Raw genomic sequence first — 26,380 nt, 5'->3', positions numbered from 1 at the left:
GTGTGAATGAGAGTGAATGTGGGCCTGAATTAAAAATGCCCCTAAATTGTCGGCCAAATCAAGCAAGCAGGTAGATTCCACTGGTTACCATAGAGATGAGACCCCTTTTCAGTTGAGTGTTAGCAACTATCCATGTTTTCAAGGACAAGTATCACAGGACTTGGGTAGTGTCATGAAAACGGCAGTAAGTGGAACTGCTCCTTAAAAGAGGGCATTTATTACGCATCTTCCATTTGAAATCGTTGTAGATTTTCTGGAACACTTCATCCAAAGTCAGAAGGAACTCAAACGTTATAATCATAAGATCGTACAAGATCACTCGGTTAAAGTGTGGCTTTCTTATCACGCAAACATCTTGTGCAACACAGATCACATGCTTCAGCTCCTTGTTATTTTCTGCTTTAAACGAAGTTTTGCTGTAACTAGCTTTTTATTAAATTCTTGTGTGCCAAGGTCAAAGAGGACAAGTGCTAGCGACAGCTTAACTAGTACAGAGATTGTGCATTCATTTAAACTTTATCATCGGTAAACTCACAGACTGTATCACTGGACGGCGGTGGAAAAGAAAGCAGAAGAAGAAAGGAGAAAAAAAAAAAAAACTTTCGGGAAAGAAAAAAGTCCTGCAGCCCTGAACCGAATTCCTTACCATTTAAAGTTACCGCATATTACGAAGAATGTAGAGAAGCCGTGTAGGTTAAGACTTAAATTCCCAAATTTTAAACGCCGTAAATATAGCATTTCACGCGAACAGAACTCGTGACGGAGCAGATCCGATAACTAATGCCATTATCCACCAAACGTCCGCATTCTCTACATAAGGAGCAGTGGCGTTTGGAGTATCACAGAAACGGCAATTTCATAATTCTACAGAATTTCTACTGAACTTAAGACTTCTCCATGACTTCTGGACATAGATCATTTGTGTTTATATGGCCTCTGCAGGCCAAAATTTCTATTTACATGGAGAATTACATTTTTCAATGCAATACTGGAGTAATTATGGGGAATCCGGTATTGTCAAAGGCACAGTGACACTCTAAAAAAAACAAACAAAAAAACAAACTATCAAGCTGCTCATAAAAGGGTTTGGGGAATGGGACTGGCCACCAGTTGACAGGACCAAACCTACCCCCATTCAAAGGTCAAAGATTGTTCTGGAGGACCAGTAACCGGCTGTGATTCCGAGGGTCTCTGGGATAATCTTCCCGTACTGCCGGAATTCCCAATTCCTTTACGGCAGGGGTGTCTGACCTGCTGCCCCCCGGCTGCTGCAGGACTACATCTCCCACAATGCTCTTTCAGCGAAGGGGCTGGCTGAGGAGTATGGGAGATGTAGTCCTGCAGCAGCTGGAGGGCCGCAGGTTGGACACCCCTGCTTTACGGAATCCAAGTTGCCATTGTGCAGATTTTTTCCTGACGTTACACTCTATACTGGTACACATTGCAGAAATACATGTTTTTTTGCAAATGTCAGCTGATTCTCCTTTGCACGTTTAAGAATGGGTTTGGCGGCTGACCGGCGGCACGGTCCCGTTTCAGGTAACTAAAGCAACCGAGAAATGTATTATACCGAGAGCAAAAGGGCGTGATGGGAGAGTCATCACGGGGAATGCCAGCCACACCACGTCCTGCCGTACGGAAACAAATCATCTTCCCGGACAGACAGAAGGATGAATCCGCTATTGTGTCCGATTCAGACAATGCCGCGGGAGACGAGACATGAACACGCTCGCCCGGCCTCATTTTCTCAAGACGGACCCTGAGGGTACACTTCCCAGAGACGGCGATATTTTTATACCCTTTAAGAGTTGTGAAATAAAACCCAAGTGATACTTTAAGGAGGCCCACAGAGAAAGATTTTAGGTTTTACCAGTTTTGTTCATCCACACATTATAGAATCGTATAAAAAGGGCCGTTATGTAGGGTTTTTCAGATATAAAATTGTATTTTATTTACCTCGTGTGTTAATGGCCATATCTGCGATTTTCTGGAATGCATCTAAAAAGGATCCGGTTACGACGGTTGTTGTCCTGTAGAGAAGAAAAAAAAAAAGTTTGTCAGTATATTAGGACTCCTTTACAAAGCCGAATTTCGGTTAGAATTAAGTTACGAGGAAAGTTGAAGCTTCAGAAGCCTGGCAAGCGGTAGAAGATTGCTTAATTTTCCACAGATGAACAGCGACTTAAGGAAATAGTTAGAGACCCAACAGAAAAACATGGCTGACGCTCCGTCATCTTCCTGAAAAAGACAGCCTGTTATTGGCGCAGTTAAACCAGGATCAGATCAGCTTTATTCACGCTCCGGTATTCAAGGATGTGATATCCAACTTATGGACAAAAGTATTGGGACATCTGACCGGCACACCAGCAGGGACTTTGAATACACAGACATTAATATGAAGTTGGTCCCCCATTGCAGCTATAACGGCTTCCACTCTTCTGAGAAGGCTTTCCACAGGATTTTGGGGAGTTTCTGTGGGGATTTTTGGCCGTTCATCCAGTAGAGTATTTTTGAGGTCAGGAGCTGATGTTGGACGGGACGCCAGGCTCGCAATCTCTGTCCCGGTTTATCCCAAAGGATGGGGTTGAGGTCAGGGCTCTGTACGCTATGCTGAAGCACATAAGAAAATTTGGCCAATGATATGCTTTGTGGGAACAGTTTGGGGAAGAACCTTTTCGATTCATAAAGCACGGTCCATAAAGACAAGGCTGGAGGAGTTTGGTGTGGAAGAAGCTGACCGACTGCGCAACCTGACCTCAACCCCATCTCTTGGGCATTTTTGTCACAACCTGCGACGGTGCAGTTATTCAGCCCGATCGTTGACCTGCTTCGGGTCAAAATTTCTTGAAACGGAAAGGTCTGGAGAGAAACGTAAACCTAGTTACATAGCCATTCAGGTTTTTTTGGGTGGGGGTATGAACCGTTCAGGAGAGGGACAGTTATTTTCACAATAAAAACTTTTGTTAGTGTTTTAGGCCAGCAAAACAGGTCGAGAAAAAAAATACAAATTCTGAATAATCTTAAGTAAACATAGACTGCGTAGCAAGGGAGAGTAAGAAAGGAGTAATAATCCCCGCGGCATGCGGTGAATGGAAACTACGGACACGGTATTTCTCCCATAACCCCCTTTCCGCACCTGGAGGCTTTACAGATGCCCCTCTGTTTCTGAACATCTCTCCGTGACTTGCCCCGTGCTGCCCTCGCGCTCGGGCAGATTCCTGCGCATACTTTCCGCAGGTCGACATAACACAAAGAATTTCCCTGGGACGCTAAATCCTTGTTCTCTGCGTTTTCACGCCTTATGGGTTATACAGAAGAGGTAAAACCAGTTTCAGCCATCAATGCGAAGGCTGGAAGCCCCTGGGTACGCCATGTCAGGGGTGATTTAGATTGAGCAAGAAAAGGTCTACCCCCCATCAAGTCAATCACAGCCATCAGCCTCAAGAAGTAGCAATTGCGAGAATTATTCCTCCTCTCAATTAGCAGTCAGAGGGCAACTCTGCTGCCCCCCAGCACCCTCACCAATCAACAGCCATCTGATTTAGATATGTATTATTTTGGTGGAAGGTCTGGCGGGAGGCGCATGTATCCCAACGCACCACGAAGTAGTGAAGTTCTACGCGGACTGTTAACTTGCCGCTTTTAATACAGAATAGGCCGGTTTCTCGTATAGAATAGAAGGAGTCACGCGCACTCGCACATTACTAGTCATCGCTTACTGAAGGGTTTAAATCACGCGCACTCGGAGCGATCAGATAATTTACGGCCCGGCTGCTCCAGTAAAGGCGCATCTGGACTTCTTCTGCGCTGAAACGGGCTGGCGTACGGGAGCCGATACACGTTTAGGGGACAGTCTGGTTCGCCATAAAGCCAAAATAAGAGCAATTTTGAATAGACGACAGTTTGCGTTGCCGTGGCAACACCAAACACAGAAATAAGTCACAAATCTTTATCTAACCAAGGACCTTCTCCTTAAATGGGGGAAAGTAGGACCTTCATCAGCCGCTAAAGTAAACCTAATGAGAGCAGAAGCTTCTTAACCTTTTCTGGTCTAGTTTATAAAACTAGTTTTATAAATCATCGTCTTCCTATCGAACGTTTGCTCAAAAATGTGTTCTACGAAGCTGCGGCACATTCCCATTTTAATATACAGCATATTGAATAGGAGATAACGTGTGTAATATAGTTATATAGATAATAATATATTATATTATATAATATATTTATATATGTATATATATATGAAAGGATCCACAGACGTCACTTTTACGTCCCATTTGTTAAGTTTTCTTGCGGATAATTAGAAGCATAAAACCCAGACTACCCCGGCAGACAGCGCGGTGCTGGAAGACTTATCGTTTATTGCGAGTACCAAACAAAATACAGAATACAAAAAAAAGTTGGTTTTCTTTTCGGTCCTTAATCGCTTTTCCATCTCAGTTAATCCCGGTGAAGACGCCGAAGGCTGCGCGCTGTCACGGGACTTCGGGTTTTGGCGGGCAGTGAATGGCTTTCCGCCTGACCCACTTTATCTCGAGCTTCTGTCCTATAAACACTGCTAACGCTGTTAAACCATTAGGACTGCGAGGACTCAGGTTAGTAAACACTTAGCAACTCCGTAACAACGTTTACGGCTCCCACGGGGGCCGAGGGCTTCAGACGGGCATAGATCAAGAAATAGGGCTTCTTTTGGCAAATTTATGTGAACCTGGATTTATCTGAACAAGAAACAGCAGCTTCTGTTTCTCAGCTTATAGCAAAGTAATTGTTTTTGGTAAAATAACCCAAATAATCAAGAAAAGGGGATGCTAGGGGAGGCAATGGCCGGATATTTCTTCTAAGAAGTGATTCACTGAGAAATATACATCGTTTATTACATCATGTAGATACATTTTGAATATTATGTAGTCATGTTGGCAAAATAAGTATCTGTGATGTCACATCAAATTTAAATAAACTTACCTGGTGGCTGATAACAGATCTCCTGGCGTAAACTATTTGTGGGGTTTTTTTGCTTAAAATTGTGATAAAAATACACACTGCCATCCCTGTACTTACTCTACGTAATGATATATTATATGTATATCTGCTCCAAAACCTCCTTTTAATTAGATTTCCTATGAATCTTTCACGTATCCCTTACCCCGGGAAGCCTAAAATGTGTTTTAACCCTACGTAGGACGTATTGCTGGCAAGTCAGTGATATTTCACAGAGCCCCGAGGAAACGTGGCCGTCATGGAACGGGAAGCCTGCGTCCAGCGGAACGACCATTTGAGTAATCGGGGCTCTGAACCCTATCGTGCAGAGCAAAAACGTCTGAAAATAGCCCGGGTCAGATAAGGGAAAGCTGGTGTCACCGCGAAATCCAAATAAAATAAGAGCAGCCCATCGGCCGGATATTTCCTGCTTTTTGTGTTTATTTTGTGATAATAAATAAAAAAAATAACCCCGTATGAGACGCACCATAGGCCTGATGATGCGTTGCAGCCCAAACCTGAAACCGGAGCAGTTTAACGGACGCACCATTTAGAAAGAAGCGAGTCGGGTCGCGAGTTTAAGAACGGCGACGATGAGATTGATTTTGTCCTGTTTATTACAACCAGCTTGATAATTAAACAAATATCACCGGCACGCTCAAGGACCGACAGTTTATGAGACTGGACCAGGAGCATTGACTGAAGACGAGATACAGCGAGATTAAAGACTTTATCTTAATGTATTAAGAATGTGTTATGAATGGCCGGCGCCGGAGAGCTTCTCCTACAAGAGCCGATACGGGCCTTTATGACACAATCAATGCTGCGAGATGAAGTTTTCCATCGTACGACATCCCAACGAAGGAAACCTCTCCTGGAGGCTGCCAGGAGAAGACAAATTCGGAGTCTATAGTCCAAGGTGATGTCCCTTATACCCCAATAGAAGATATCACCTTTGAATTAAAGACTTACAGGGTAGGCATTAAACCTAAGCAATCCTTCACAGACACCGATCACTTTATTATCAGAGCACTCCGTCTCCATTCCTCTAACCGTTACCGTCTCTACACAAGCAAACCGTTAGATTCTCAGAACCAAAATATATAAACGTCTCATTTTGGGGATACAGACTCTTTCCAAGAACGTTTATCACGGCGATGTGCAAAGCATTACAGGAAAATATTCTATTGGGCTAGGCATAACTCGTGTATGACCTTGGCAATAAAAAGGTCATGGTGTCCATATGGCTTATTTTTCTAGTAGTCAGACATTTTTAGAGCGCGTTAATGGGAGGGCGGTGTTAGAATTTACGCTATAAAGAGGTGACTCCCTCCTAACGAGCCGTTTTAATAATCTGCGGTGGATTAATAATCTAAATTCAGCTGCTGTAGATGGATACATTTTAAGTATTATGTAGTCATGTTTGCAAAATAACCATCTGTGATGTCACGTCAAATTTAGTTGATGGCTGATGACAACAGTCATGTCATATAAATTTAGTTACTGTGTAAATAACTTTTTGAATCAATAAAAAGTTTTTCTGGCCTCTTATGGAAATGGTTAATCATGTAAAACCATGTTTTTATTGCTGCAATGTTTGTCCGAACTGCCAGGCCTTAGCAAACCGCACTGATTCGACGTCTAATTTTATGACATCAAATGCAATTACGGCCAGTGATTAAACTAAACACGGGCGGATGTAACCACGATATCAACGCCCTGACCGTGGAATGCTTGTGGGGGAAAAACAAGTACAACCTGCAGTATTTACCGGGATAATTACCGCTGGCTACATTAACACTCGTTAAAATTACTATTTCGTTAGAGTCTCAGCCAATCAGAAGCCCCAGGCAGTGGATTATTCTGGCAAACCCACATTAGAGCTCCAGAGCTAGCGCTCTATTTAAAGTTTAAAATATAAAGTTTGCAAACTATGGAAGATATTTTTGATGATCCAAAATGATTTAATATGGCTTTAAATCTCTAATAAGAAAAACAGCGCTGTTCAACTTTATCGTTACACAGAGCAAAGCCCAAGGAGAAGAAAAATCACTGAGCAAAAGGTGCTTAAAACCACAGAGATTACCTAACCGTGTAGGGTTCATCCGCCACCCTTATACGACCACAGGGATTACCCAATTCTGTAGGGTGCGTCTGCCACCCTTATACGACCACAGGGATTACCCAATTCTGTAGGGTTCATCCGCCACCCTTATACGACCACAGGGATTGCCCAATTCTGTAGGGTGCGCCTGCCACCCTTATATGACCACAGGGATTGCCCAATATTATACAATGATATAACCACGGCAATGTAACGGCATTCTATACATTAAACACATACTTACTTTAATTGTGACTGTAATTTTATAGCTTTGTTGATGAAGTCTTCCCAGGTGGGGTAACTGGCCTAAAAACAGAAAAAAGAAACAGATTACTTAAAAATTACAGCCACCAAAATGAAACGTAGCGTTAAGAGCTTATTGTCTTACTTGTAGAAGAAATATGGTTGTCTCGTTAACTCATCTGTGTATGTTAAAGGAGTGTGTGTGATATATATATATATATTTTATTTATTATTATTTTATTTTAATCAATAAGTGTCTATTTTAATTCGGCTGAACTGCTGATTTTTTCTTCCGTTTGTGAGTAAAGTAAATATATATATATTATATGTAATGTTATTGGTTTTTTTGTTTTTTTTCTCCATTTCCCTTCTCTGCACTTTATTTTGTTCTAAAAAAGAGCACACGATTCCAGACACTTATTTGCAAAGAATGTCTACGTCATTGCATACTACATATATTTCTGAATTATCCCGGTTTGCCATGGCAACCAAACGGTTAACGCTGAGGTTCCAGCACGCCAGAAGACGGTAAAAACATTGAATTCGTACATTCCAGTCGACGGGCTATATTATGCGCTTTTGCAGCCAGAAGCCATCCGCAGCTGCAATACATTCCTGCGTGAAAAAGTTTTCCAACGGTCATTTCCTCTTCCTAACGAAGACTTAAAACAGTTCTAAAAATGGAAACGTAGATTTATTTTCATGCCCTCAGCACAAGAAATCCCGACTCCGAGCTCTGCTGCAGCTGCAGATCACACAATCGCTGGGTCTCGTAAAATTAACTTTTTGTGTACTTATTGGGATTGTCCAGTGATGTAAACGGGAAGCAGAGCCAACCGCAGACCCGGGGAACGGGGGGCAGACATTGTCATCTGAGGCTGGCAACAGGCAGGCACCCCCAGATCAAAAGCGCTCGTTAATATGCATCTGGCAAAAAGATTTCCCCCAAAAATAACAGCACAATGGCCGGCTTTATACATCGGATCCCAGGCCGTAAAAGCTGGAAGAAAACATCCAGGAAGCCCAGAGATCATCCAGTGACGGCGGAAATCCTATGTAGAGACCTTCTGGACGCTGTCTGCGGGCAATCACAAAAACGCGGCATGCGGAGGGCCCGGATTCCAGAAACTTGGCCAGCCCAAGGCATGTCTACCAGGTTTAGGACGGACAAGAACTCGTCGGGACCCACAATCCATCTGTCCTAGCATCTTTCTAGCAAGGAGCGATGGCCGTTGTCTGATCACACGGCTGCCTCTTCGTCACGTGAGCGGGCGCTCGTGTAATTTTAGGTTACTCGATGCTCGATTACATAGAAACACAGAAATTGGCAGAAGGCGAGAAGCATTCGGCCCATGAGGTCGAGTGCTGCGTCTTCACGTTCGCTGTCTTGTAAGGTAAGCAGTTTGTATTTAGGACGGGAAAAGAAACAAACACTAAACCGATTTACAGCTTGGACTTTGAGGTCTCCTGTGGCAACCACATGAAACTGAGAAGTTAGAAGTAACGTGGTCCTCACGCATGTACGTACATGTATGTAAATGCCTACGTGTAGGAGATTGGTGGGCACCCTACCTCTTTATTCATTTTTGACTGTGAAGCGGGCTGTAAAATGATGTCACAGCAATTAAAACATTTCTTGTTGATTCGTTATTGAGGTGTGAACCTGACTCTTTGTTATCGTTATTCGATATCCTCCCGCTAAAACTACACCGAGCGAGCGATGATAGAGGCACCCGCCCTCGGCCTCTATCTTTACAGATACACGTTTAGTCACCCGGCATTTTTATCACCACGAGACGACGTTATTCTATCAAACCAGCAAATAAGCGATCTGTGCCCTGCCGTAATCACCTCGCCCAGCAGACAGACTCGTTCCTGCCGGTGACCTTAAAGTGGTTCCTGCCACCGGAAATCTGCAGAGGATTCTGCCGCCTTCACACATCTTGCGACGGGCAGAAACCCAGCGGAGAAACATTTTAGGGCCAAGATTCCTCTTTAAAGGGATCCCTCATTTGTTTTTTTTTTCTTAAAAACGTCAGTCAGATTTGCATGGACTCCGGCGAAGTTCACTGAATGCAAATTAACGCATATTTTTTTTCTGTGTTGGAAAACCAGACATCTCTCTCAATTTGTATTCTTCCTATCGATTTTCTACAGACGTAGTGCTAGTTGAGCTTAAAAAGTGAGTTCAACTGCATCCAGGTGAGTGCTGGAAGCAAGAAAACACTTCAAGTCTCGAACCCCATAAAACAGATGGAAAATATATATTTAACTGATAGTCACCCCAAAAAAATGCAGAATTCTATTTCTCCTGTCATTCTAAACGTTGTATTAAAAGATGTAAAAGTCTAGATGCCTGCATCACACCGATGAATGGGGGGAAGGACAAAAAAAAAAAAGTTTCCTTCCTCAGGAAAACCAAAGCTCATTTGCCTGAAAAAAAAAACCAGGAACACGCTTCACATGAACAGAATCATCTGGAATCAAACTCAGGCGGCGGCAACCGGCTCCATTCATTATTAAGCATACAGGACACACGTTATAGCCAAACGTATAGGCAGAGCGTAGGACCTTTAAAAAAAAAAAATGAACGTCTGACAGCCGATCTACAGGAGAGAAATTGTGGAAGATAAAATTCAAAGCTGGGAAAACTTTTTTCGGCAATATTTCTGCTATTTTTTTTCATTAATTCAGTTTTTTTTTTCATGAGGTTGTGATTTGCTCAGAAGAAACCTAGCGGATCTACGTCATCTTCTAAGATAAGTTCCATGTGGAGTAGGTACAACGAGGAGTTACAAACAAAAAAAAAAAAAAAAAAAAAACCTCTCCAAGCGAGACTATAGAGAATGAACGATGTGTTACTGAGGGCCAGAAAGTGCCAAAGATTTGCCAGTTTGAGGAAGGTAAGCAATCTCCAAACTCTTACACTGGCCACGGTGAAGTCCATGCAGGCTCCTTGCACCGCTGAGAAGATGATGTGAAACGGCTCCATTCCGCACCTCTCACCAAATCACCAGCGTTTTCAAAGGCTAGCGCACCAGCGTGACCGGCCGGTCACAGCGTCGCTCGACTTACTGCCGTGGGCGGCCAACCAGAAAAAGTAAATAACGACGATTTACAAAACGACGCGGATCAGTGAAACGGTTTAATTTACAGCGGTCCGGGTATTAAAAGCACACAAGCCCACCGGCCGAGGTTTAGTTACGGTAAAAGCTGCGATGGCGACAGTCCCCCGGAAACCGCTCGCGCCGGGATGAGACATAAGCAGGCCCTGGCCCAAGTATTTTGTTGATTCGGGAAGCGGGGGGTCAAACGCCGGCTCTCCAATGCCACAAACACTGCAGGCATTTGCTTCATCACAGACTGATCATCGATTCAATGTTAAATTTCATGTTCATTTGTGGCAACGACAGGGGGCTTGTGGCACCCAAGGACTGCCCTAATCAACTGAGAAAAAAGTCAATTTTCACCGTCCCCAAATTAACAAAAATGCCATTCAGAATTAATTAAATAATTCCATATTAAGCACTTCTCTGCTGCCACACCGGTGTCTTTAGATTGTCCCCGGCACTCTCGCGTACTCGCCAGCATCACAACACTGTCAGGGGTGGTCTGGACGGAACACACTGTATAGGTCAAAGTTCTATGTATGTATCAAGCATAAAATGCCAGTCTCAAACCGACCATTCCCTCCAACACCCATTAGGGACAATAGATGTAGTTGAAAGACATCAGTACCTTTCCCTGCTGCCCAGGTAGAGATGTGCGTGCTCCACGACACGCTTCGGACCTTACATCGCATGACATCATTAATCCAACGGGAACCGCATCATACACACTGCGCGAGGGTCAAGAAACGGCGATCTGGAACCTTTAAACCACCATCCTATTCTCTAAGAGACCGTAGAGCTTTTGGTTTTACGTAGGTGAACGTATATTGGTGTTCTATAGTTTTACAACTAATAATTAATATTTAAAATAAATAAAAGGACTTTTTACTTGCGTTTCTTAAAATTGACTTAAATCCAATGCAACAGAGCACATTCAAACCGAAACATTTTGTCAGGGTGGAGAATAGCTTTTCGGCGACATGATTCATGCTGATCTATAAGCAAACAGCACCGTCCGGGGTGAGTCACATTCGGAAAGCCGTGTGATACATACATTACTAATCTGATAAATCACCAAAATATTACAAGAAGGGTAGCCCGTTGCTTTGGAAACAGACCACCGGTATCCCCATAACATTAATATTACGAGGCACACAACCAGATCGCAGAGAAATCTGTTATTACCCATAATTCACTGCACGACGATCTCTCATACTCCTGCTACGGAGAGATGAGCGCTTGCCGTCGGTGGGCCGCTGCCAAGTCCTATATCGTATACGTTTTATTCTAAATTTCATGGAAAGCAACCAAACCTATAGCAATTTTTTCAGGTGGGCGCTTAAGTCTTGCTCATTAGCATACAACGTATACCATAATTTAAAGAAGCAAGGAGGAAAAGCCCAGCAGGGATGGACCCATTCTGTCTAAACATGCCACCGCCTTATCATCGTACCGCAAGACTTCGGTAAACAGTCTATAGACAGCTAGAGACAAACAGAAAAGAGCATTCCTAATAACAATTAAGATCAAAGGACAAAGATAAAAAACATTCCCCTGCTGTATTTAAGAGTTAAATGATTTTAAATAAATATGTGAACCGGGCCTAGAAAGATAAGAGTTCTATACTCATCTACAACAGTCAAACATGAGCTGTGTTCAACAAGCAAACAGTATGCTTACATAAGAAGGCGATGGTATACGTTTGTCTCGATGCTTGCAATGTAAGCACGTGTCAACGAGAGCGATGATAAATTCATAATACGGTTATCTAGTCCGTCTGGCAGGGGCAACCCTAAACATAGCAAATAGGTAGGAATGCGTTTTAATACACGCTCCCGACGTCTATGCATGCGTGTGCGATAGCGCGCTTCCATAAGCACATCTTGCAGCGACATTTGACTTCAGACATCAGAAATGATATCATGACATACGCGAAGCAAAAAAAATACTTCAGGCCGCCCGATGGGATATTTTTGGTATTTCCAGATTTTTTCTTTCAATCAAATGGAAATCGTATGTATTGCGCAATACGAAGCTCCTGGGGTTTCCTTAACAATGAAAGGAAGAGCGGCTGAAGGTCTGAATCATACTCCCAACGAGCGGACGTTTTCACCAAAGGACTAACAGGTGAAAAGGGAAAGATCATTGGGTGGAACCCGTTATACGTAAAAGAGAAGCGCAGAGCTTATTGTAATTCACAAAAAAATCTCCATCATCTTTAATACCTTCTTCTGGTCTCTTACAACCTCTTGCAGCAAAATCTCAGTCTCCTGCTGCTTCCATCAGCTGCCAGCTGTACCCTCATCGATACCCTTCTTTCGAAGAGACATCATGCAGCTCTCCTGCCGCCCCTGTGCCGGGACGGTGGTCAACCGCAGTGTTCCTCTCTTAATACAGTTACGCAAATGAACCCAAGTGTAACAAAGATGGATTTCCTGGGCAACTCGGCATCTGGAAGGTCCACTCACCCAACTAACGCTGTAAGAAGATAATTTGCCTTCTGCACCGTTACATATTTGTCAGATTGATTTCGGCGATTTCATTTTGAGCGGTCCTGCCCAGTCTATCGTTGGGCCTTTGCTTTAAAAACGTAAGTTGTCAGCATATAACGATCAAAAGCTACACCATGCCCATATTCCAAAGACATTCCTGGACACCTTGATGTATGTATAGAACACAGTGATATTTATCGTAATAAAAGCCATTATTTTATTAATGATGATGATCTATAGCTTACCCTTTGTAAGAGATTTTGAGAAGACTATTGTCCCAGACGTTCTTCAGTTGGTCAACGGTGGGTTTATAGAGCCCCAGAGCCTTAAAGGGGAAAGCTGAACATTTGTGAATTACCAGTACCAGATCAAAAATGTGTTTCGGAAAAAAAAACAAAAAAACTTTCAGACAGCCACATATTACATGTCCGCGCTCTGTTATCGTTGCCCAATCTACTAGGCAAAACCCCCGACTCCTTGCCATACAGCCTGCGGGAAGCAATAAAGTGTCCGAGTGTTAATCACACTGTGGGACCGTCTCACTCATAAAGTTGCGTGGAGGAAAGAACGAAGCAGGACTTTATTAGCATTACCATAAAGAACCTGCTTCGTGCACAGAAATATCGCATGGCTGACAACAATGGCCGCCACCAGGCGTGCAGATAAAAGGAGTTTATGGGAAAAAAGGAAATGGTTTCGATGTTAAGGTACGTTACCGTATACAGCAGCATATTTCATTTTTTGTGACCTTTTGTGACCTTATCATGAATATACTAGCAGGTAGGGCCATGTGCTTATACAGAGTTGTTACAGAGTCCAAAGCACATAATCAACCTTTAAAGAGAACGTAACTATTTCTTTACACTGCGATTCTTATCTCGTATCCGACAGACGAGTGCAATAACAGCACACGTTTTACCGACTCGTTAAAAGCCGCGGACAACAAAGGGGAAAATGGATCAATCGCAAAGTCTGAGCGTCACAAACATCTTGCAGCCGAGCAAACGACAACTCACACACCACAGGCTTGTGTTCTTCGTCGTGCACACTCCGAGTTTAATAAACGACAATGCGAGTGTGACTGCCGCTCAAGGACATGTAAGGTAATCCAATAAAAAGATTCTACATGCATTTTAACGTAGAAAAAGGAGAAATTGAAGCACTTTGTTAATGGAATAACTTATAGATAGCGTTTGATGCACCTCTAGTACTATTATAGACCCTGCTGGGATCTCAGATCTCCACCATGCACACTGATCAGCAACGCAGGGCTGCAGAGCCAAGTTTCCTGATCACTGCCTCGTCAGCTACAATGAGACCAGAAAAAGATACGTTTTATACAAAAAAAACCCAAAAAAAACAGCAACTGCAGTATTATCACCGTGGGATAGAGGAAGCCTCAAAATACAAGGAGAGCAGTGGAAAAACAATAACAAATCGTGCATTATATGTTTACTAGTCCTGAAAATGACAAAATATGCCACATTTGTGTGGGTACACTAAACAGACACAAGGAGAATCACGATTTAACACACACATGGTAAAATGGCTAAAAATTGCAGACTTTAGGGTTACGGGCATGAATGGGTTAAAAAGTCGCTAATCCAAAAGTGAGCATTTTGTTTTTAATGAAAGGACGACGGCTGGGAATTTATTTTTCTTGAAAATATTTTGGATTTCGGTGCAATTTCCAGACGGCCGCGTCGATGTATTCTTAAACGATTACGCAACAGGCGAAATAAACAGGCAGATGATCCGGGTTTTAAAAAGAGCCAATAATACTCCGATCAAAACAGCAAAAGAACGCCGACGAGCTGCTAATCCGAGACAGATTCGTGAAATCAGAAAGAAGCCAACTCGTTTCTGACATTAATTATTTAACAATCTTGAATTCGCAGATAATTGAGGTGGCTCCTAATCCTCAAATTCTGATATTTTTAGATATATTATAAAAGTATTCCATTTTGGCAAAAAAAACGAGGCTTTAGCAAAGTGCAATTCTCAAACGGTAACCGGTTCTGTTGACTTGAATTTCAGGTGAACTTTTTATGGAAGATCCGGCAAAATGACAGGGGGCGGGGGGGGGCTATGTTTTTAGATACATTTACAGCTATTCGTTACATTATCAAGGCTGGATAAATTGGTGTAGAGCTCATGATCCAGATCAATATAAAAAGTTAAGAGCAAAATCTACAAGCCATGGCTACCTGTCTGAGATTTGTAAAGCCAGTTATTTATTAAGGGGAGATCCAGCGCTAGATATGGGGGATAGGCTTGTGTGTGTCGCTGGGTGCCTTTAAAAAGTCATACTTCGGCAAGAAGGGCCAGGAACAAAATATTTGTATATCACTGAAATTTAACTTAGAAATTAAAATGAAAAAAATAATACGAAAATAAAAGCCTAGTTCTCATAGGAGATCCCTTTGGCCTATGCTTTGCTGGTCCAGAATGCCCAACCTTAGCGTCCACTAAGCTTGGCCTCCCTGCCAGATCATCTAAGCCAGGCTCTAGAAAACCTCCCCCAGGCAGCACTCACCGGCCCAAAGTGCCGCATCTGGCTCAGGGATTCTCTGTTAAGGCTTCTCTTTGCCCCGAGTGCACAGGAGAACCTCCTCGTCCCTCAAAGCTGCTTCATCAAAATCTAGATTTTTACAATTTAGCACGCGTTTCCAATCTGTTGCCAACTGGCCCACCCTACTCTCCAGTTGAATACAATGTTGCCCTGGGGCTGTACATTATATAATAATACCCTGAATAGAAATTGTAATTTTGTGTTAAGAACGAAGTCAAGTCTAGAACGGGCTCTCTAGGTTCCATTATACTAAATACTGTACAACGTGCTCTACGCGAGTAACGTTGGTCTGTTATAGTTCACTGTAACCTTGTATGAAGACAAAGTGTCTAGACGTCCGTTTCGTTATTGCATTGTCCTTGGTCTGCTCCACCAATCTCCGATACGCCAAGATAACCGAGTGCACCGGGCAACCTCGCCGACCTCAAACCAGCTGTACAGAGGGCAACTCACCGAATACACAAATACATTGTATTTAATTCCACTTGTGATATAAATCCGTGGACTCCCTTTAATCGGACACCCACAAGCAGACGTCAAAAGTCAAACGGGAACGTTTCCAAATGTTAAAGTTACGGGTGTAGCAAACCAGACACTGAACAGGCAGGTGGAGTAAACGTCTTGCACTGGTATTACGTAACAGGGCAAAGGTCACATTCTCCTGTCATCTATGTGTCATTGGGCAATCTATAACGGCCAGCGATCAAGGCAATAGGTAGCAACCTGCCGCGGTGATCGGATGACCAGAAAGGAGACACAAGATTATAACGCGAGGCCAGCAATTCTGCTGTAAAGTTTGGAGAGTCATCTGATTACCCTAGCAATTTATTTTATTCTGTAATAGTTTATGTTCAAGGGACATGCATTATTTCCGTTGAGGAATAACGTGTATAAGAAGCAATCATTTTTGCCAATGCCACATTTCTAGGTCCTACGCACCCAAAGGGAAATCGTCTTCACACCGAATCTCTTTGTAACCGATGAAGATCATTTGCTGAGCTTGTGACGCCAAGATGGAAGAGCTTGCCGACTTTAGTAATATTATAAATAGAATCAAGTAAATATTTCAGCTTTTTACATGCGTTTTAATGGTGCATTTGGGGCATTGCAGTGCACATTTCATTCATAGACAATGTAAAGATTTCAAATCGCTGCCAACTAGATAAACCTGCCAAGGCCTCACCTCGACACGTCGTTTCTAAGTCAAACATCTGCTTATTTCCCTCGCCTGCTCTACCTCGAGGTGGCACTCGATGGCCCACACTGGGGAGCTCTGTGGATAACGAAACACAACGTTGTCATCAAGGCTGCAAGGATTCATTTTTTTCCTTCTTATTCCCACGAGACCTTCAGTTTAAGCAACAACTGGCTTCATTTCTGTAGGGTCTGATGTGGCAAGGTCACCTAGAGATGGCCAATTGTCCTCTCAGGCTGGCCAAAAAGCCCACACACAAATACGCCGTCTCCAGACACAACTCTGGAAAAAGCATTCGTCTTGTTACTCTTTAGAAGTGGGACAGAGTCGGTCCTGAAAGCCAAAACATCTCGCAGAGCCTGGTGAAATCATCAGGATGAGAAACGAACAAAGTGTTCCTGTAAACCAAAACCATATAAATCAAAATAAAAATCTACGCTAATAACAATGGCAACAGGCACAACGCTGCACATTTAAAAAAAAAAATGGGATTGCATTCTACTTAATGACTATAATCCAACAGTGGCCGGTCACACCGCACAACCCCACCACGCACTTCTACTCCGCATGCGTTACGCTACGGTTTGGTTTTCATGACCATCGGTCACCGGAAACCTGGACTGCTTCTGCAATAAAAGTAATACGGACGGCACACAGGAGTTCATACAGAATATTTGTACGTCCGGGGATCTTTCCACTCTTTGAACTATCGCTCCGGAGAAATTCATCCCTAAAAACAGCCTTAGGGGATTATGTGAAGGAATGCCGATGTCTGAGCGGGCCCTGTGCCTTTACGCTTGCCGAATCCTATCTGTTTGCTGCAGACACGACTGTATGTTAACTGCCCCAGGCTGGTGCAGGTGTGCTAAATACCCCCTAGGTAACATATATATCAAGATATATGGTAAATAGGACACAAGAATGTTCCTTAAAGGGTTCCAGTGTAGCTTTGACAAAAACCCGACATCCAATAAACCTCCATTATCTCCAGACCCAGAGTCACGATATTTTCGGTGCCTTTCGTATTTTTGAAAAAAATATTTTTCATTTGATAATTTAAAAAGAATGGTGGAAGTTCTCGTTTAAGGTTTTTAGTTGTTTTTTTTTTTAAATAATGAGAATGACTTTTGTTATTGCTAATTTCGCAGCCTAGAGGTTTAAAATATACAGCTGTTCCTGCTCCAAACTCTGGAGAAATAATATCTTTCCCAATTTGACATGTAATCATTTAAAGCCCGACCCCATCCAAAAGACCTCTGTGGAGAGCCAAATATTCCCATAAAAAACTCCAGCGTTCCCAGGTGCGTTGACCTGCGCAAACATTTCCGGCCAAGATCAGCTGTCCCCAAGAGAGATTTACAAGGGATCCTCCTCAGCTTTTGGGGACATCATCTTGGATACACTTTATCCCAAAGAATGCTTTGAAAAAAGAACTAGAACGAGACATACTCTTGTGAAACATTTTGTTTTATCGCAGACACCCCGACCGTCACATTTTTTTTACGGATCTCAAGTCAAGCGAAAGCCAAATTGCCAGTTGTAAAGTCTCAAGTTTTTGGGATTGCTCGGAGGGAACTATTCTAAGAATGCGACTATTCACAGAGTAAACTCTGCCTCGCTTCAAAGACCAGAACGCTGAGGATGCACTCATGACTTGGAAGCCTAGGGACAGTAGATGGTCAGAGAGCCAAATGAAGTCGCTGGTCACCCTCGTCCTCCCATGAAATACATTGTTGGGAGAAGTGGCAAATATTTAAGCATTAAATGCAATCCTATAGTAGAAGTAGAATTTGAAGATAAAACTGTGATTTTAGGGCAGAATTAGCAAATTACTGGGTGGTTGAAGGAGCCAATCGCAAAACGCAGGGACTATTTTGGTGTCTTTGCGCCATTCCACCCCTTCTTCCGGCATTATATAAAAAGGAAAATCAGTACCTGCTTTTCTGTCACACGACACGCTATGTCATATATGTCGCATTAAATCTTCCTGGCAAAAATTATTAAAAAGAGGAAATTTTACTTGAATAAAGGGACAGGTTTAAGAATTAATCAGTACCAGAAATGATATTTTGAACGATGAGTTTTGTTCATAATAAAAGTGTGGAAGCCAAACACGAGTTGGTGGAACAGCACCTTTAATGTGCAGATAACAGTCCAGACAATTAGAGTTCTAAAAAACTAGCTGATAACAAATGTCAAAATATTTTAAATGTTATCATTGTGCAAGAAAACAGGCTTTGGGTTGACAATTGCTTGGCTGCTGCGAGGATTCATGTTTGTCTGTCACTGCGAATGAATGAAATCATTCCAAATTTAAAAATACAGACTAGAATGTCGCATATGTCGAGATGAAAATCTTATATAATAGAAATAATTTCCCCACGTACGTTTGTTATTTAAGAGGCAGACAGCCGACTATAAGGAAGAATGCATGGGTAAACACCGCACCCCTGCATCTGTTCTGCCCGGTATTTGTATTCTTGTTGGTGTGTCAACCACAAATTCTGAACAAATAGACAAGAGGGGTACACATTCGTGTATGAGATCTGTTTGGGCGAACACTTCTCCACGCACGTGACATACTCACCTCCAGCCAGCTCTGGCTTGGAGAACGCTGCGGATGGGGGTCAGATCCTCGTGCCATGCGTGGAAAGTGCCCCCCATTCATTTCAGTGGGCGCACTTTACTGCCACGGATCACAGAGTTATACACAACGCCTTTGTAAAGCCACGCCGCTGACCGCATCCGTAAACCGTCTCTACGGCCGTTTGAAATGTTGGGATAAAACATCTAAAAACATGCATGAGTTTATATATTTGAAGTACCACAGAGGCTCAATCTTTAGGGTTGGGTAGCTGTGCATTTTTTCAGCTTCTGTTAAAAACATATAATAGAACACAATTTAACGCCATTATCTGGACACACGACGACCACCGCTGATCCTGGGCCAGCAAGAATTGATTTGTATTTGAACAGGTTTGCACAGCTGTTACAACCAAAAGGATCCCTGTTTACTCAAGGAAAGCGCCTCTTGTAGAGAGCCTTCAACGCATTAGCAGAGGACCCCAGAGCGTTACCCGTTTTAAAAGAGACAGTTTGGGACATCAGCTCCATCAGACAACATACTTCATTTATCAAGGGTTTGCAAGGGTTAAAAGAAAACTACATTTTAAGAATAACTTAACGGCAATGATCCGGTTAAAAAGTATTTTAATTCGTTTATGAATGGTTTGGTATTTTAATTTCGTCTGGTGACTCCCCCTCTCGGTGTGTGGGATGCCCGGTGTATTTAAGTGCTTGCGCAGGCGCAGAGTACAGCCCTAAACCCTTGACTCTTGATAAGAGCGTGATTAGAGAAGAGGAAGCACTTGACTAACATCTGACAAGCCAAAAGGAATTAAGCCGTGCAGAGTAACTGTGGCTCGGCGCATGGTCACAGATCCACCCAACGATTGAGCATTCGTGGTACTTAGAATGAGGAAAAGTCTATGGTGGTCTCTCCATACTTTTCTGCCCTGTGTATATTATAACTAACATGAGGTCAACACGCATAAAAATAAAGCCACGCATTAGTAGCCAATTAAATCCTGAGCCTTCGCGCACTCTTTGCTTCGTTAAATAGTCTGCTGGAGGGATATCCCAAGCTATTCTCTCTCTATTGTACTATTCCCGAGGCTTCAAGGTGTAGAACACGAGATTCCGCGCTCCTCACTGCACGACGGAGAACAAAGTGTTCACCTGGGAGGGACTGCTAAAGAGTAAAGGGCTGGCAGGCATGTATCAACAGGACATGCACAGGTTGTAACTATGAACTAGCACAGAGGAAACCTCATCTATTCACTGCCAATAAAAATGTGAGAGACGAGTATGTGTAACGTTAAAGTAATATGTTTAACAGGGATGGGCATGGTGACTCAACTGAGGGGGGGGGGACACTTGCCATTTTTGGAGGATGCCTCACCGTACAGTCATTTCTTCCTAATCACAGAAGAGTTTGTGGAAGTGTTAAGAAAGAAGACAACCTGCACCTGGATAACATCTTATCATGATAATAGACCCGGTAAATGCCCCTGGGGTGAGAGGTCCTTACAAACTTGCCTTTTAAGTCCTTTGAGTGTTGGCTGAATGTAAAAGACATTACATTGAGATTGTAATCATCCAAGGTTTCAAAGGGTTAATCGTACACCCCCGTAAGAGGGTTTACTGGCTCAGACTCCTCTGGCAGGAATGAAAAGTTGAGATGCAAGTACTTTTGAGGTTCACACATCATAGGAGAAAGATAAGGGCCACTATGGAAGAGCGCTTTGTGAGTGTTTTATCTGCAGAAGACAATGAAGGGCGCTGCGCAAAAGGTCAACCCTGGGCTATTTCTTGAGTGGTGGTTGTTGATCGAGATCCCAGAATTTGTTCAAAGTTGCCAGACACCTTCCCCTCACAGCATGCGGATCCTTTGACTTGATTCTTATCACAAGTTACTGAAACTCCAGCAAATCTTTCTAGGGGGAAGTAACTTTTTTACGATGACGTGCCTAAAGATGTATCAGCCTTTGATAGAGTTGTACAAGCACATGATTCATCCATAAACCCTGGCATTCTGGGAACCCTGAAGCATGGGTGTGGTAACCATGAGGTTAAACCGCAAATCACAGCTTTATATAGGTGCAAGAAACATAAAATTAAGTTCTGGGGCATGTCGCAATTTTGCTTAATATATATATTTTCAGAATAACCCCTGCAGAAGAACGGATTTGCCACTGCGAACGTCTGAACGCGAGGTCCAACCCCAGAATCGGTTTCTACTAAGAAATCGGAATTTATTGGTATGCATGCCGAAACATGTTAAAAATAAATGTAAATACGCGGATACGTTGGAAAGAACGCGGTGGTTGGTTAGCCCGGGTCGCTGCCCTGGTTTGCCCAAGGATCATGGTTTAATCTCTGTAGTCCTTCCCACCAACGTGATTTGCCAAAGTTTGCTTCCCGAGCTGCCACCTGCCTTTTACCCCAAAGTAATACCGTGTGTCATGCTGCAGAAACCGGACTAACGAGTTTTTTAAGGTTTCGCTGGTTTTTTTTTCCCCTCTCGCTTATTTAAAAACTCTACAACAGTTCTAAAGAAGACATAGAACAGGTCTTCAGACTAGATTGCCGGGGCCCCGAGGGTTTGTTTAGATTTCGCTGCGTAAAGTCAAGAAGAAGTCTTATCATTGGTTTATTTGTCGTTTTTTTTTTCTTTTCTTTTGGAAACTTATTAACAGACTCAGTACATTAAAGATTCACCAGGAATGTAGGCATCCCCCACATACCATAAACCTTCCAATCGGTCAATAAACGAGGCTTATCTCACATGGCTTGAAGTTCCACTTTACTTTCTGATCTTTCCTGGTAGTTGTCCCCAATAACCCTGTGAAAGTGGGAGCACCTTCTGCTTGCCGCCAAGTAGAACGATCGGGTCGTAAACCAGAAGGACGCTGACCCAAGGGCTTAACCAAAGGTCACAGTGTGTTTGAGTTACTGCAAATAAAACAAGCAAGTGCTTGCTTTTCAGATGTCAGCTGGATGGGGAGTCTCTTCTGCAGGAAGGAAGCTTCTTCTAAGCTTAACTGCATTCACAATCGCTCTAAATAGAGTTTTGCACACTTCATAAGAAACGTTAATACCGCCATATAAGATTTACCAGGCAGAACTAATTTTTTTTTGTATTTTTTACTTTTTTGTGGAGCGGAGCTTGTTCAGTTTAAGGTCACTCGGGAGAACAAAGGTTAACACATCCACTAACCAGGATTAAATTAATAATAATAATAAAAAAGCCGTGGTGTTTATTGACTTAAACTTTGACATGCCTCATTATGCCGTTTCTTCAAGCATATCCTCCTTCAACCAGCCACAAAAAACTCACTCCTCCCAATGGTTAGCGGTGGCAAACACACACACACACACACACACACACACACACACAACTATAGCAATGCAGCAAACAGTCCAACTTTCCCTTATTTTCGATGGATGACCTTCCCCCACCCAGCCTTCAAGCACTACAGATACACCATTTGCCGTTGTCGTCAGGAAGCTTGCCTTCTCACGTACCGCTGGCAACCTGCGCAGACCCCACGCTGCCTTAACCATAGCCAGGCTCTTCAACGGGAACATCTACCTACACTAGCGGAGGGGGACATTCTCTGATACTCCTCCGCTTGCTGTGGTCTATCATGCCCGATGATGCTCATCATGCCCAGTAAACACAGGCCAGCCTTGGATACACCACCCTGTTTGATAACATTCCACGTATCGTTAGAACGAGATTGATGTTCCAAATGACTATAATCCAAAAACTTCAGCTCCCCGCTAACGTTCCCCTATAGTAATAAGTGAACACCCATCAAGCCTGCGGTCAATCAAACACAGTAACGGAGCCCCGGGATATGTACCTTCCTATACACCGCCTCAAAGTATCTACACTGGCGTCAGCAGAATGTCTCTTAAGGCACATCAAGCACCCACGCAGCATTCTGAGAGACAGATTTAATGCACTCCCTGTAAACTACCTACACCGTCTCAAGTCAGACTGTTCTGGCTTCCCGCGTGTCAGAAAGCCCACAGATTTAAACCTACTTTAAACACGAGCGGCTCCTGCCTTTTGTAACTTTCGGGAATATGGTCTCTCTATCCGGCAGGCATAAGCGACACAAAGTTAAATGACTAGGTTAGACAGAGCAGGGGGGGGAATGATTACATGTTGCTCCTGATCCACAGATTCCTCTGAAAGGAGAAGTTACTGAGAAACGGAGCAGGAAGTGAAGAATGCGCAGGGTAACTGCTTCCCCCAGTTTTCTAAAAACAACGTCCTTTGAAATGTTTTAAACTCTGGAAATAAAGACTAGAAACATTGCGAAAGCCCATATTTTATGTCCAGTGCAGAATTGTATTTGGGAAAGCCCATAATATCTGTATATTAGATCTATTTTAAAGCTTTACTGGGCTTGGCCACACACCTATAACCCTTTAGTCATAACTCCCACTCACCCTGGGCTTGACAGCCGAGTGACCCATCCTGGAGGACATCTCTCTGGTGTCCAACATCTCATGAACACCAGAGAAAATAAAAGTAGCTAAAAGTATTCCATTTAGTCGTATTAATGCCCCAAGAAGACACCGACTTTCACAAACAGATAACCCGAGATGCCGCTCGGTATAGCTCATCATCTGGCTTAATGTCTTCCATAAGTTGCTATATTTTATTCTCAGGCTTCAACACGTGGAACATCAGAAAAAGCTTCATACAACGGCCCACTGAGCATATCGAACTCCTATGTGCTCCTATCGGTTGTCACGTGCACACGTGAACCCAGGGACACAAAAAAGTAAACATGTGGCATATTCCTGAAGCAGCAAATGGCCCGGCCACCCGGCAGCTGTTCTCCGTAGCTCTCGCGGCTTGCGGGAATGATTCACGGGACAAACCGTAACAATTGACTCTTTCCTTGGTTTATTATCTTACGGCCATCATATAGCGTATATGGAAAACACCCTCTGTCCGTTTTATTCTTCCGGTACATAAGTAGTTAAAACTTTTTTCAAATAAATGTGACGTACAGGAGAAGAAGAAAAAAAAAAAAGAAGAAGAAAGAATGTTTTTGGTTTTTAAGCCAAAATAGAGATTTATCCTTCTGTTTCCAGTTCAGGGAGCTGAAGATTCTAAGCGTTACCTTATGGCGGAACAGCTGGCTATATAATGCCACTAACTACCTGCGTGGCTTAAAGTTTAGCCAGGATGCCACGTGCCGGGGCTACAAAAACTGCTACCCTCATTAAAAGCCCTATGCCCTGCGTGATGAGACGTCTAGAAGTGAGATTTAGATTGTGAGCTCCTTTGAGCAGAGCCCTCCTCACGTGTTTCTATATGTCATCTTGTTATGTTATATACTGATTATTTCATTTATACCCTTTGTACAGCGCTGTATAAAACAAATAATGTCACAAGCATTACACGCACATTATATATATATATGTATATGTACAGTATACACACACTATATATATATATATGTATATGTACAGTATACACACACTATATTATATATATATGTACCGTATATGTACAGTATACACACACACTATACAATCTATTTGCACACATCAGATCACTTTTATTCTATACCCAGCGACAGTTGAGCGCCGCGATCCTTTCTGCTGTATCTTTCTCAGGGAACTGCAGACTAATTAGTTCACGAGCCGAGTCAAAACACAGATTGTTTAGCCAACAAGAGCGAATCTCAATGCCAGGCGCATGCAGCGTCCCAGCGAGGGGGGAGAGCGCGAAATACGGGGCGACATCCCACCAAATACCTAAAATCAACAAAAAGCCAAATAAACTCAACCTGAGTCATCAAAGCCGAAACAGCACCCCGGACCTTCGCTTTAAATTCCACAATAACAATCACCGCACTCCGACAACTACCCCATCATCACTCCGGCAACCGACAGACCACCCAACACTGACAGACCCCAATATCCCGTCCAGTATTGGGGGCAGAGAACACGCACGCAGCGTGCTGCACAAACATAGCATGTTACCCTTGCGTGTACACTTTTTTTTGTTGAAGGGGATAACTCTTATGTTGTATGGTATAACTTCGCTGTCACTTATTACACAGTCGTCACGCGTGTCATCCTACACGGAATCGTAAATCTGGTGTATTTCAGACAGAAGCCTTTTGTTGTGTTACTTGTATGTGCTATTTTGTCACCGGCGTGTGTCACTGCATCGTGCGTGTGTCATTGGGCTATGATTGTGTTACAGACTGTCTCCTGTACCTACTGGGGTCCTGATGTCACGTATGTTGTGCATGTACTTGGTGTGTTGCACTTGTATTATGTTGTGTACTTCTGTGTGCAGGACAGGTACGTGTTAAACCGCGCAGCCCCTGTGTTGTTGTGTGTCTTTGTTACACACACAGGGCTCTTCCTGCCTCCCGGTGAACAGGTTGCATGCAGGGTGCACACAGACCCCACCGGGGCTCCGCCGCCCGGTCCCCGCCGCACCGTGTCCTTTGTTATTGTGTCCCGGATGGGAGAAGTTTCCCAGGACACGCCTTGCAAGGCACCTCAGGGAGACTCCTCTCACCGGCCGCGGATCCCCGCACCTCAGCGCTCACCTTCATATCGTTCATGATGGTCTGGAAGAGCCCTCCGAGAGCGCTGCATTCTTTCTCCATTCCCGCATCCATGATTAATCCAAGCCCGGGCAGAGAGCCCCCCGTTCAGCTTCCAATATCCAAGGTACCGGCCGCAGCCAGACGGAGCCGAAGAGCGAGTCCGGCCGGGGGAAATAATAATAATAATGATAACAATAATAGCCGGAGTCCCGCGAGACGAGCGAGCGCACTACACTGCCGCTGAGCTCATGCTGCTGCAATGCAATGGATCTGGGAGGGGAGGGGGAAGACCTGGCTTCGGGAATACGCGGGTTACGCAATGGCGTAGGGCCCCCTACTGGACACACACGTTGCCAACGGAGACCAGGCCTAGCCTACGCCCCCACCCAAACCCAAACATGGACCTGCCCAGGATACTAGGCCGCGCCCTCTTTCCCTTTTGACATCATCCCTCCCCTCTACCTCAATGAATGACGAGCAGTCGCCCCACCCCCGTCCACCTCTTTGGAACCTGCTACATTTCTGTACAGCA

The 26,380-nt window shown here is 43.6% G+C and overlaps 1 protein-coding gene across 3 annotated transcripts in view; it reads right to left on the bottom strand.

Annotated features, from left to right (window-relative positions):
• Nucleotides 1–26,144, bottom strand: part of LOC128471281 (protein MTSS 2-like) — a 48,140-nt gene extending 21,996 nt beyond the window's left edge. For all 3 annotated transcript variants that reach the window (XM_053453194.1, XM_053453195.1, XM_053453196.1), the window contains exons 1-3: nt 25,849–26,144; nt 7,326–7,387; nt 1,957–2,030 (exon numbers count right to left, since the gene is read on the bottom strand). In XM_053453194.1, coding sequence (XP_053309169.1) covers nt 1,957–2,030; nt 7,326–7,387; nt 25,849–25,920 — 208 coding nt within the window. In that variant the 5' untranslated portion in view covers nt 25,921–26,144. The remainder of the gene's footprint in view (nt 1–1,956; nt 2,031–7,325; nt 7,388–25,848) is intronic.
• Between the last annotated feature and the right edge of the window lie 236 nt (nt 26,145–26,380).

This window comes from Spea bombifrons, chromosome 13 (assembly GCF_027358695.1).
Source record: "Spea bombifrons isolate aSpeBom1 chromosome 13, aSpeBom1.2.pri, whole genome shotgun sequence".
NCBI classification, from domain to species: domain Eukaryota; kingdom Metazoa; phylum Chordata; class Amphibia; order Anura; family Pelobatidae; genus Spea; species Spea bombifrons.
Note: the sequence above shows the minus strand (reverse complement) of the source record. Positions and strands in the feature narration are given on the sequence as shown.